This window comes from Chlamydotis macqueenii, chromosome 14 (genome assembly GCF_036417535.1).
Source record: "Chlamydotis macqueenii isolate bChlMac1 chromosome 14, bChlMac1.mat, whole genome shotgun sequence".
NCBI lineage: Eukaryota > Metazoa > Chordata > Aves > Otidiformes > Otididae > Chlamydotis > Chlamydotis macqueenii.
Genome location: NC_141569.1, coordinates 7,638,502 through 7,652,828, shown reverse-complemented (window position 1 = coordinate 7,652,828; position 14,327 = coordinate 7,638,502). Strand labels below are relative to the sequence as shown.

Sequence of the window (14,327 nt, the reverse complement as noted above, 5' to 3'; positions counted from 1 at the left end):
ATGAGCACTGAAGCAGTAGCAGTTGCCTACGAAATAAACTGTCTTCTACAGGTGATCTACCTAAAATCCAACCTACCCAAACCATCAAGTAGAGATGAAAACCATTTTTTTTTTCTCCTTGTGGACTTCCTCAGCCTCCCTTGTTACACAACTAAGTCAAGTGGCCAAAATACAGCCAATACTACCTAGTGGCCAACTCTGAAAGAAGCTTTTCTGGAAACTGAATATCATATTTCAGGCTCTTCTAGACTCAAGCTGATGAGAATCGCAGTCTCACCAGCACCTCAGCTCTAGGTGGAGGGAGGAGGAGAACAAGACATTTTCCCTGTGATTTCTTAACCCAAATCTCTCAACAGAGACCCAATTTCCTTTTATTGAATCTTAGGATAACTGTTTGAATCTCCTCTTCCTCTTTAAGTAAAGCATTATTTCAAGTTTCCATCTGTGATGTGGGAATTGACAAAGGATGGGATTAATCTTCACGTTACATGATTTGTAATCCTGAGAAAAGTGAAGATTGTATACTGTGATGAACATTTAAAAGAAAAAAAGAAAATAGGTACCATTTTTATGGTAAAGACAAGAGCATGGACCCAGGCACAGCCTTAGGATTTAAACAATATAAACATACATAATAGAAACAGGAACAGGGATAGAGAATTCTGCATACAGCTTTGTGAAAACATTTTCTATTTCAGTTGAGATAACTTTACTTAATATATGACCGACAGTCAACAATATAGAATATAGATATAGCTAGATTTCCACAGGCTCTGCAATACCCTGCAAATACTCTCTTCTCTACATACTCATATATCAAATCTGCATCCAGCTTCTCTTATCCACAGTGAGAACCTGGAATATGTCCTTCCCTCACAATGACCTTATTATCATCATGAATAATGTATCATCTATAGATCAGGGTAATTTTTAATGTACATTAGAGAATAAATTTAGCTTGACTATTCATTAAATTAAACAGTGCTGTTAGGTAAAATAGCAGGTCTTGTTTCAGTCCCTCACTAAGAGGTAGAAAACCTTGGTGCTTGAAGTGGAAGACTCACTATATGCGTGAGTAGTTTATTAAATCCTTGCTGTAGGCTCTGTAGCTTCTATAGCTTACTTGGTATAAAAGATGCTTTTTGGCGGGCTTTTTTTTTAAAAAAAAAAAAACTTAAGTATTTAATTAGAGTTAAACTAATCAGCTGATGGCTATTCAGTACTGCTACAGGTCTCTTTCTTCAGGCACTTCGTGGCTTCTCTGATTCTGCTTGTTAACAGCAATGCAATGGCAGGCAGATTCCAGCAGGGATAATTGACTCTTGTGTGGAGTTAATAGAACACTGGGAAAGAGATAAAATTCATTTTCTATATTTAGAAAAGTTAACAGACAGACCCAAAGCAGGTAAAAATTGGCATATCTTAAAGTCACTGGAATTATAGAGATTTTCACCAGCTAAATGTATGACCTTACACCTGAATGTTGAAAGACTGAGCAGTCGTCGTAGATCTTTGCATCACAAAAGATCATAATTTCCCTTCTTCTACTTGTAACTAGTTATGAAAAACATTTTGCTGTGGATAAGGAAATATTTACCTTATTTCAAAGGGATATCCTTGCTGAGTTATCACTCACTAATGAAATAAGATGTGTCCAATCTGTCCCTCAGTTTAGACTGAGAAATTATTGCTGCTATTTGTGATTTTAAGTCATGTATAGTGTATCTTTACCAACAAATGGTAGTGTCTTTCCAAGAAATGCTACCTATGATTCTTCTGAAAGTTACATTAGAGTGTCTCTGATACAGAGATGTCATGGAACAGCAGACATCATCGCAAGTTATAATGCTGACTTTATGTTAGCAATTAACTAAAACATAGTAGTTTTGAAATAGATAGTCCACTCTTTATTTTGTATTTTGAACCAAAGAATTTAATAATAATGTGAGACAGATAAATACTATTAACACAATTATTTGTTAAATTTTACTAAAGTAATTATTATTTTTACCTAGATATTAATTTTACTTTCATGGAAATGAAAGGAAAAAAAAAAAGAAAATAAATCATACTGAATCTATTAAAAAAGAGGAATAGGTTCCCCAAATGTAACGTGGATTTCCATAGTTTTCGACTGCCAAGTGAATAGTGTATCAGCACACTAATGAAACCTTTGACTAACAGGCTTTGCTGTGACTTCTGGACAAGGTTCAGGAAAGAAGATGGAAAAGAATTATTTTCCTAAGGTATCAGTGATTTCTCAAGAGATATTATCTGGGACTGATTGAACTAATCTTCTATTATATCAATATATTTCCAGTATAGAAATAATGCCTTTAGCACTAAAGGGGTCCGTAAAAGAGCATGTGCCAATGAAATAGAGCATCTTTTAATTAGTTCCTTATCCCTTGGTTGGTGAATCCGGTTCTACCTGCAGAAGGCACCTCTACCCACAAAGGTTACACTTACTCCATGAATGGTTAGATGTTGCCCAGGTGATATTGCAGAAAACTTACAGATGATGTGTACTAGCAAAGGTCTAGAGAATGCAGTTCTCAAACAACTTTGTTCCTGTAATTTCAGTTTGTGCTAAAGTTACATCTCACCAATGAGTACTCAAAAGAGCTATATAAATGTTAAAACCAAGTAACCCCTTCTTTAACACAGAATTAAGATTAGTATGTGTATTTTATAGTGAGAAAGACAAGAAGCATGAGTTAAAACTCTTTTCAGGCCCTGACAGGGTAAAAATCTCAGTGGCAGAATGAGGTTTGTATGTAATTTTAGTGAGATACAAGTTCACACACTTTTGCACATTATTAAAAAAAAAAAATTAAACATGACTCAATCTTGTGCTGCCATCCCCCTCCCAAATATTCCTGTAGTCCAAAATAGTACCCTTTCTGATCTAAATAAACAAATACTTACTAGAGTTAGCCATTTATCTGCTTTGTGAAGATGTATTTCAAGTAATTGACATACACAAAGAGCCTCTCAATGTTACGCAGAGTCATGGTTTTTTATATATATATGCGCATAAATAATTACAATCTAATTACAATCTGGCAAACTGGGCAGGGATTGGACCAAGCAACCTCCAAAAGCGCCTTCTAACTTGAATTACTCTATGACTTGAAGTTCAAGTTTGGGTTCTGACCCTCAAATCATCCCTTTTCCAAATAGGGAAACCGGATTTATGCAGAGCAGTCTTGCACAGATCTTGCAATGGCATTAATGTCAGAAGTGGAAATATCTCAGAGTGAGATTTTTGTATCAGTGTCTGAAACAAACTTTCAAAAATTATACTGTAATCTGCAAATAGGTAAATATATGTTTCTTTGCATACCTATATTACTAGATTTGAAAACTTCTACCAGTCATAAAAATAAAACCAGATTTCAATATGCGTTTGGGTATAATCTGGGCTTTATCAAATTTGTTCTGAATATTAAAAGCACTTCCAAAATTTAGGACATATAATCAAAAGGACTGATCTGAAAGCCTTGAAGAAGAAATGAAAAGGGCTTTGTCCTTATAACTTTCATTAGCATTAATAGCATTGCGCAGCTAAAGCCACGCTCATCTGGACAGAGATGGTTCTGGCTGGTGTGCAGTTTTACACAGTCAGACATTCAGACAATTTGATATCCATGCTAACTTATGATCCACTTGGAATTCAGATAAAAGCTGGAATTCAGTGGCCTTTTTCCCTAGTCACATTGGCTGCACTCCCTCGTCTCTCACACTAATCTCATAAAGCGTTTGCTGGTTTTTGTGATTTGGAGCTCCAAAACGGCTTGAAACGGCAGATAAGCAAACAAATAGCTATTTCTTTTGTACAAATAATTACCAAGAGGACATGGAAGTTTTACTGACTGTGCGCTACTGTTCAATAAGGTTGGTCTACATTTGAGACAAGTCCTAAACAAATACACTTTTTCATCTTCTAACCTTGCACTGTCCAGTGCACCAAACTCTAGTAACTAGCTGTTTGACTTTTGGAGCTTTCTCATCACATTAATATTGAGGAACACATTGCCTTTGTGAAATAACATATTTGATTTACTTTTTCTTTTCCATTCAGAAAAATTCTTCTTTCTGGAGAATAGATGTTTAATTTGTTATAAAACAGGAGTGTGGCTTTATATACATAGATTTTTTTCATTCACTCTGCACAGACTGAAAACATATAATCCAGTGCCTTCTGTTTGCAGAGATTTTATTTAGAAAGATTTCCTTTCTTGCAGGAGGGAGAACCTTGCTTCTGTTATGTTCCTTTCAATTACAATTATATCTTTGAACTCCAGATAGCTGAATAAACAAATTGCCCCCACCAATTTAATTTTCCTGGCCTCTTAATCAGTACCAGTAGAATACTATGTAGCTCATTTCCAAATAAAACTTTGCTTTTGATTGCCAGTAAAACACTACAGGTTCAGACCACATAGCCCAAAGGATAGGGTTGGGCTGCCTGTTCTTGATCCGGGAAGCTGAAGCTCCCAGATGTGCTCCGCTGATGCAGAGTGGGTTAAGGTGGTGCCTGAGGGCTGCAGTGGGTGGTACTCAGTATGTGTAACAAATATATAGATTAGCCTATCTTCACTAGCAGATTCCATGCTCAATTTGGTATAACGCAAGAGCGGCTGTCTCATGCATGCTATGCATTCCTAGTTGCCACAGCGCTGGGTGCAGTCTCATGCTGCTTCAAATTTCACTGCACCTTCAGCGCCTCCTGGGAAGCAGAGCCTTACACAGAGGCGCACTGATGTGCTGTGGCTCTTTCCTGACAGTCTTTGCCCGTGGGGAAGAAAGAAGCTAAAGCCTCTTTCATAGTTAAGTTGTATTTGTGCAGCTGGCTTACAGGTCCCGAATGCCCAACACGGGAAAGCCTTCAGGTCCTCCAGTCCAGGCAGGTATAAGCAGGAGGCAGCAGGACAGCACTGTAGGAAGGAGTAAGCAAGACCTCAGCTGAGTGAAGATCAGTGCTAAATGAATGGCACACTCAGATTCTGGGACTAGTCATCCTTTCACTGTTGCACCATTACCATGGTCAGCTGTGTCTGGTTTCCATCTTATGTGTAAAGCATGCATTAGATCCCACAGGAGAATCTACTCTGGGCTCTTTCCCACTTTTGAACAGATTCTGGCTGAAAAAGGAAAATAATTAAATTTTCTGCTTTCGACCCATTCACATCCAAACTCCACCCAAGGGCTTAAGACATTCGTAGTATCATTAAGGTTTTTCATATCCAGGAGTGTTCAAACTTTGTCACAGAATCAGGTCAGGAAAGAAGGGCACTGGCATATTATGCAAAAAACTTCCAGTTGCCTAGCACCATTCAGCTGACTACCACTGACATTCTGAAATGAAAATATCTGATGATGTCATATTCTAAAGTAGTTTCTATGTTCTCCTCTAGAACTGGGGGCACAGATTTTAAGGAAAAAAAAAATCCATTAAGGCTAGTCTACACATTTCTAATTCCTAACTTGCCCTTTTTACTGTGCTAAGCAGGTAGAATTATACTACATCTGCTGTCATACCACTCAGTGGCAGAAAAAAAAACCCCAAACAAACAGTAGATAGACTTTTTATCCTCTCTCAGTTCTGGTTAGAAAAAGTGAAAATGAAAACCATTGGCAAAAATTTGTGCTGAACTTTCCAAATGCACAATAAGCTCAAGTTCTGTCAGAGTGGAGGAAAGCTGTGTGACAGTTTGTTTGAATGAATCTAATTATTTGCCTTGTCAGTAATGTGTTGCATCAAATTGTTCTCTCAAAGAGAAGTAATGCAACAACACTGTGTACATACTAAGTGATATTTTGGTGGAGAGTTGCATAAGCTAAGTGACAATTAGATTTATTTCATAACAGGACCCACCTGAGTCAGTGAGAGAAAAAAATAGGCATGCCAAAGGTGATAAGCACTGGTGTTCCTTTGAATAGACAGAATATGATCTCAGCTGTTCTAAAGGGAAATGTTGCTAAAGTGAACTGTAACCTCAACTGTTATGTGACATCTTTATGTGAGTCTCCTTTTATAAAGCAGGCAATTATTCAATGTTTTCTACAGTACTATGAAAACCTGAATTATTTGTGGTTACCTGGGGTTACTTACAAATTCATATTTTTCAAGGCTACCCATTTCTTCATTTTTAATTCTTTAATAGTACCACTCAAAAGGGAGACGACGACTATGAAGATTACACTTCAAATAAGACTTGGGTTTTGACTCCCAAAGTCCATGAGAGTGATGTCACCCTCATTTTAAACGGCTTGCTGGAAGGATATGACAACAAGTTAAGACCTGACATAGGAGGTATGTTGGTTTTTCTTTTTAGACCACTTTTGACTAAGAGGTGAAGAGAAAGAATTTTCATACTACACTATGCTATACAGGAGCCAGAATCCATTTAAAGTAGTTATGAAAACAAAATACAACGTAGTAAAACATCAGTGGCAGGAAAAGTAGTCATGATTATGGAAGCTGACATAAATTAAGATTGCTAAATCTATCTCAAGACATCTAAGAAGATTGCTGTAATTTGCTGAATCTGGCTGCTTGTAATGATGCACCTGCATAAGAAATGTGGAATTTAATTTTTGGGGAATAAGAAAGCAAGTTCTTATCTTCTTTGTATATTGAAGTGAGAGTGTTAGAGAATCACAAATGATATATTGGGAAGGAAGGCCAAAATGAGGATGATGAACCTGATCCTTGTATGGACACAGAGAGGCTCTAACAGCAGCAGGTCTGCAATGACTGATGCAGCATGGACCCTCACTCGTACGGCAGGGCAAGATGTGAGTAGGGAATGAAGCACAGAAGAAGATGTTCACAAAAGACAACGACAGTTAAGCAAGGCCAACCTCCCTAGATTTCCCCTAGAGCCAATATAAGTATATAGACCCAAGCTTGGACTCATAACGGAAGCCTTATTTGACTGAATCACCTCTTGTGGGAATCCTTCGCTCCACTGATTACTGAGGAAGCTCAAAGAGATAAATCTCCCTGAGTCACTGCAAGTCCCCATGTGTGCACAGAACAGGCAGACAATACCTCTGTAGAGGAGGAATACAGCAGTAATAAGATTATAGAAAAATGCAAAGAGAACTCAAGGATAAGGCATGCAGAGCAAAGCAGAGAGCAGCAAGGTTAATGAAGGGAGCTGTTTCTAACAAGTTTATAGAGGCTTATAAACTAAGGAATTTTTCAGTGAGGGATAACATGAGTATTTAACCTTCAATGTATGTATATAGCATAAATTAGCAGAGGAATTGGTCTTATTCTCCCAATCCAAGACTTTAGAGAACAGAAAGGAATTAAGCATTCATAAAAGCATCTGAGAAAAACCAATCATGTTTTACTCAAGGTGTATAAGAATAATAAAGCTACGATAAAGTCATTTCAAAATAAATTAATCTAAGAATTATTTTTCATTCCTATTTTAGAGCCTTGAATAATATTTTTGCTTTGGGCTCATGAAACTGTTACTTACCTACAGCCATCTCTGCAGGCAACAGCAGTCATGTTGCACTTGCTGTTATAATGTAAAATGAGTGATGCAAGATATAAGAAGAGTAAGTTTGCTTTTGTTGATAGTCTTTTGTCAGATGTGTTGCTGTGACCTGACACAAAATATACACACTGTCAGGGAGTTATGACTCACCCTAAGGTAATAACACTGGTTTCAGTATTTTTTTCTCATAGTATAAGTGAATCTGTTCTGATAGAATAAACGATATAAGATTTTGACTCAAAGTATCTCCAAGTAAATTCAAACTGGAGACATCACTGAAAAATTATTTTTGTCATATATGCACATTTAAATGTGAGGCAACCATAACCATACAAGAGACGTACTATAATAATCTTTCACTCGTGCTTGACTTTCAAGTAGTTGATTTTGACCTTCACTAGTGTTACTGATTAATGTTGTTTCTCTTACAGTTAAACCGACAGTAATTCACACCGACATGTACGTAAATAGCATTGGGCCTGTGAATGCTATCAATATGGTAGGTAAATGATTGCCAGTTTTCCTACAATATTCACGTTGTTACAAAGCCTCTATTAGTATTACAAAGCTTCTATTAATTTTAATGTTGGTCTATACCTATATTATTTTTAAATCTCATTATTATTACGGATGTGAGGACTATAAAAGTTACGAAACTCTAGAAGAAAGGAAAACTGACCTCTCTACTGAAAAAAAATGTAATAATAGTTTTAATATATCCTCATACCTTTATGTGCTCTTCTTTTAAGTGCTTTGTGACAGTTAAATTCCTGTAAAACTGAGCTTGCAAACTGCTACAAAATAAGAAAAAACATTCAGCAGTGGTATTAGCACTCTTGCCATCAAGAAATAAAAACAAAAAAAAAAAAGTCTAGATCCTCTCTCCTTTCCTCTTACCAGAGATCCTACAGCAAAATTTAATTATATCTTTGTGCAGCTGAGGGAAAGTGGTCTAGCCTTAGCACAATGTCTACTTCATTCTAGTAGTTTAATGTGTAGAAAGAAATCTCAGATTGCTCTTTTCTATTCTATAATTCTCCTTGCAGCTTCTGGCTGCCCAGTGGTGCCACAGAAAATGAGACTTCACCACTTTTGGTATTAAACTGGGGGGTAAAGGCAACTAAGGCAGCCGAGTCAGCTCCAACTTCTCCTGTCCTAGATTTGAGGAAAAAAGTAATTGTTCTCTGACCTGATCAGGCACAGGTTGAGGCATGGGGACACAGAATTTGAAAGGTGCATATACCACTCAATTGCATCTTAGTTTCACCTGCCAGGGGAAAAACAACAGAATAAATTATTTTAAAAGAATAATATTTGGTAAACTATGCCCTCAAAAACTGACAAAAATTTGTTTTTATCAATTCTAATAGCATCTTCTGTAGTTCAGCTTTTTTAATATGAAATTCAGGAGTTATGTGAAATGTCGAGTGCTGTGTTTTCATTAGTATTTCTGGTTAACACAACAGGAATATACAATTGATATATTTTTCGCCCAAACGTGGTATGACAGACGTCTGAAGTTCAACAGCACTATAAAAGTGCTCAGACTAAACAGCAACATGGTTGGAAAGATCTGGATACCAGATACATTTTTCCGAAATTCCAAGAAAGCTGATGCTCATTGGATAACAACTCCTAATAGAATGCTCAGGATCTGGAACGACGGCAGAGTGTTGTACACATTAAGGTATTTATTCCCGACTTTAATTTCAGTTTTTCTAGGGAAAGCCAAAGAGAAAAGTCTTGTGAATTGAGGTCATTTGACACTAACCTAAAGGAAAAAAAACATTATTTTTTCCTACTTACTTTTGCATACAATCCTGCAGAAGGGAAATACGCAGAAGATATTACTTGCATGCAATTTATTTTATATTGGCATAGTAAAGAGTTTTATGTCTTCTTATAGACGGTACTGTCTTGCTCCACAATAGTCATGTTCTTATACTAAAATGAATATAAACATTGTTATAGTAATTAATCTTCATTTTCAGGCATGTTTTATTGTTTGCCACTGGTTTGGTCCATATTGCCTTTTACCTTTTTATTGCGTTAAACTGATGAATTCAAAATATTCTTGAATTAAGCAGATGATATAAAAGGAGGTATTACATACCTCAAAGGCCTCTTACACTGAATTGATTACAATTTAGCTATATGAAGCTCCACCCCACAAAAGCATTTCATTCCTCAAATATATTGTGAAAATAAGGATTATCATTTCAGCATTGGCCATTTAAAGTCTAATCCAAAACCCAAAGATGGCTCATCTCCAGATTTCTCAGACACAAGCACAGCTTTTCTTTTGATATAGATTACTTTTTAAAACTTTTGAATTATTATGTGTATGCCTCCATTTAAGTGTAACATATGCAATATGTAACAACTCAAATACCACATTCCCAGTGACGATAAGATAGTTGCTAAATGTGAAAATCTTAAATGCTTTTTTTTTTTTTTACTTTTACTTAGATGTTATGTAGTATTTGGTTCTATGTAAAATGTACATAAAACAGTGTATTTTCAAGATAATTTATAATTTAAAATGAGAGTACAGCATCAAAGCTGTTAGACATGAGACCATTTGAGTTGTAGAGAGCATATTTTTTTTTTTCCAAAGTGTTTTTTTCTGCCTTTGTTTCACTGGGTGCCAAAAATAAAATTTTCAAGAAAAGTACATGCATTATCATTTTAAAGAATAGATCTGAAGCTTTACTTAAGACAACCTTTTAATGTTGCAACTGTCTGAATTATAAAAAAAAAAAAAAAAAAAAAAAAAAAGGAGTTTTATTTCATAGTTATTTTACATTCATTACACATTGCATTGCCAGAAGAGATAAGAGAATGACGGGAATTGAAATCCAGTGGAAATCAAAGTCAGTCTGATAAAGGAGATCCTAGGCTCACTTTTGAAATGTTAAATTTGGACTTACCTACACTACTCTCTCTTTATATTTCATTACCTCTCAGTTTCTCTCATCAGAAAGAGATATATCTGATAGAACTTAGAAACACTTATCTGTTTTACTTAGCTGTTCTAGTGAGTCATAGCAAGCACCAATATGTATTCAACCTTGATTCATCCAGAAGTTAAACGTGATAGCATCATTACAAATCTGGGATTCTGTCCTGAAGAGAGGAAGGCTCCAGAAAAGCTGGTTGATTTTCTCCATCATCTCCCCAGGCTCAAGAACAGTCCATCTTGACCAGCAGGAAATCAAGTTAGCAGGCAGTCTGCATGGATCAATGCAAAGATCCTGATGGAACTTAAATGCAAAAAAAAAAAAAAAAAAAAAAAAGATGTACTATAGGTGGAAGCAGGGACAGGTGACCCAGGACAAACACAGAGATGCTGTCTGAGCACTCAAGGACAGGGTTAGAAAAGCCAAAGTTCGTCTGGAGTCAAATCTGACTAGGGCCATGAAAGCAAGAATGGTTTCTACACATACATACTCAGCAAGAGGAAGAAGAAAGACTGGGGAAATGTGGGCACACTGCTGAATGGGAACAGGGACCTTGTCATACAAGACACCAAAAGAGGCCAAGGCACACAGTGCCTTCTTTGCCTCAGCCCTTACTGATAAAACCCTGCCTTTAGCAACCCCAGGTCCCTGAGACCGGTAGGGAAGTGGAGCAATAAATACTTACCTTCGATGGAGAAGGAGCAGGTATGGGTTAAATAAGTGGACACTGAGGCAGATGGAACATGCCTGAACTGCCATGCTCAAAGGGTTGAGATCAGTGGCATGCAGGCCAACTGAAAAGCAGTCACTAGTGGCGTACTCCCAAGTTTTGTACTAGGCCAATACAGTTTAACATCTTCACGTTTTCATTAATCACCAAGACAATGAGACAGAGTACACCCTCAGCATGTGTGCAAATAGAAAACTGGGAGGTATATCATAGGGTTGTGCTATCACCCAGAGGGACTGAAACATCCTGAAGAAATGAGCCAACAAGAATATCATGGAGCTCATTAAAGGAAAATGTCATCCTGAACCAGGGGAGGAGTAACGCCATGCAGCAATACAGCTGAAAAGCACCTTGCAGAAAAACATCTTGGGATCCTGAGGGACATTCACCATGAGCCAGCAAAGTACACTTGAAGCCAATGCTAACAGCATCCTTGACTGCACTAGGAAGATCATTTCCAGCAGGTTGATGGAGATGATCCTCCTCTACCCAGTACCAGTGAGATACATCTGGAGTGCTGGGAACAGGGCTAGGCTCCCCAGTACAATAGGGATATGAGCTTACTAGAGCAAGTGCACTGGGCACAAACTGAAGTACAGGAAATTCTGTCTACACATAAGAAGAAACTTCTTAACTGTGAGGAAAGTCAAATAGGGGAACAAGTTGCACAGAAAACTACATGCTTGGAGATGTTCAAAGCCTGGATTGTGCTTTGTGCTGGGGAATAAAATCTACTCAATTCCATGAGAGAAAATAAAGAACAGCAGTAAATCCGAGCCTATGCCAAATTCAAACAGTGTTAAATATATTCATCAGAGAAAAGGCAATATGAAAGAAAAAACTTAATCATTTTTGGATCCATATTATGATTATCTTGAAATGAAACTGAAGATGATGGAAATGAGAAGAGAAAGAAAGGACAATAATATTAGCACACAGAATCAGCTCTCCTTCCACGTCACTAACAGAAATTCCCTTAGTTTCAAAGAAATTAGATTTGTTTCTAAATCCCTAATGCAGAAAACTTTCATTTTAACTTCATTACCTTGGTGGCTAGTGGTCACAGCATCCCTCTGCATCCCATAACATGAGACTTAGAGTCATTTGCATACAGCATCTACATGCAGGAACCAGGAGACAAACCCAGCTCGCAGGGTTGCTCATCATCTATCATTTTCCTAGACACTCACGGAACAAATAAACATTACTCTGCTTTTTCTCCCCCCCCTCTCCCCCCCTTCTCTCTCAATCCACCTCCTTCCTTCCTCCCAAAGTCCAAATATCTTGCAGCTCATGGCAGGGCTGGAGCTATGTTATTAGGCTAGCAACAATTAAGGGACTGAATGAAAAATAGTAGAGTTTTTAGCAGGTACATCAGGGGATAAATCTCACCTAATTTTGAATTTCTAGAAGTACATGTCTCTACCTGATCTATAGCACCTACACCACCTGAGTTATCATGGAGACTCTCCTGATATTCAGGGGAGAGAAACACCTTCTGGTACATTGTTCTCCTAATATAATATAAATGTCTTGCTTTGGAATGAAATGAAGTATATCCTCAGAGCACCTTTCCACCAGCTATGAAGTTAGTCTAGATGGCTGCCTTGGATGCAGATGTCTAAATATGGAGTCCCATCCATCATTTCTGAAACATAATTTTTATCTCGTAAAATACATTTTCCTAGTGCATTACAGCATGTTGTGACACAGAGATTTGTCACTGCTCATAAGGTGACCTGTACATCTACTTATGGATTTGCCAGTCACGAGTAATGCTGCCATTTCAGATGCACAGGAACAGAACTCTAATACCTTATTCTATTGCCCTGTCCAGAAAGTAGATGATCAGGGCCTATGTAACCAGAAAACAAACACTGCTTATCAGTAAACATGAATAGCTGAATTAATACATATATATCGAGAGTTTACTTTTGTTTTATATATAAAATATATTTGCATATTTCATAGTCAGGTTCCATATTAGTAAGAATCTTGTTTTGCATGCCATGATGTAGCTTTCAGGACAAACTTGTTAAGTGTGTTCTGTATATCCTGATCTCTTTCTTCTCAGGCTGACAATCGATGCTGAGTGTCAGCTGCAGTTACACAACTTCCCAATGGATGCCCATTCCTGCCCCTTGGAATTTTCAAGCTGTAAGTAACATGCTTCGAAATATCTCTTTGCTGACCCACACTGAACCACTTACTACAAATATATATTTACACACTTAGAGTTAGTGAGGGCTATGTTCTTAACTAGACATAGTCCAATGGTTTTCAGTTGTGTTTTGACCAGTGCATGAATTATTTATGTTTACAAACATAACTGAGGAATGCTATGTAAAAAAATAATAAAATGTCTGGGACACAAATGATGAATTTATGCTTATATCCTAGCATAACAGTAGAAATTTTTACTTTCGGCACCAAAGTCACATGGCCTGACACTTTCTGTGCATGGGTGTTTTACTATTGCAATAGTCGGAGTCAAATTTCACATTCTGCAGTTAGGTCAAGATCCAAATTCCAGGTCCAGCTGCAGGCTTTTTGGCCATAATTGAAGGACAGGCAAAATTGCATCCTATTGGGTCCAAAAAAGTGGAAAACTAATTTTTTAAAATTTTATCTCAAGAGTTATTTTAATTCATAATAAATAAAGTAAAATAAAATGTGACATTAAGTAAAAGGCAATACTAAGTAACTTGAGAAAAACATATCTATAATTTACTTACAATATGCTTCTCCAGTTTTTTCCAGAAATAGAAAATATTATTTTTACTCCCCAAAGTACACTAAAATCCTAGTAATGACTATAAAACAAAGCATTCTGTATTTTCCATTGCAATAAGATGGCTACCCCAGAGAAGAGATCATTTACCAATGGAAGCGCAGCTCAGTGGAAGTGGGGGACACCAGGTCCTGGAGGCTTTACCAGTTCTCCTTTACAGGACTAAGAAATACAACTGAGGTGGTGAAGACTACTTCAGGTAAGACTACTGATCTGTATACCTCCAGATTAATTTACAATTTTATTAACAGAAATGAAAAAAAAAATATATATATATGTCTCTGTTTAGAACACAGCATTGGCATTTTACTGAACAATTAAACGCT

General features: G+C 37.0%; 1 protein-coding gene across 2 annotated transcripts in view; it reads left to right on the top strand.

Moving 5' to 3' along the window:
- Window positions 1-14,327, top strand: part of GABRG2 (gamma-aminobutyric acid type A receptor subunit gamma2) — a 69,767-nt gene that overhangs the window by 18,154 nt on the left and 37,286 nt on the right. For both annotated transcript variants that reach the window (XM_086758860.1, XM_086758861.1), the window contains exons 2-6: window positions 6,171-6,319; window positions 7,952-8,019; window positions 8,987-9,207; window positions 13,285-13,367; window positions 14,063-14,200. In XM_086758860.1, coding sequence (XP_086614986.1) covers window positions 6,171-6,319; window positions 7,952-8,019; window positions 8,987-9,207; window positions 13,285-13,367; window positions 14,063-14,200 — 659 coding nt within the window. The remainder of the gene's footprint in view (window positions 1-6,170; window positions 6,320-7,951; window positions 8,020-8,986; window positions 9,208-13,284; window positions 13,368-14,062; window positions 14,201-14,327) is intronic.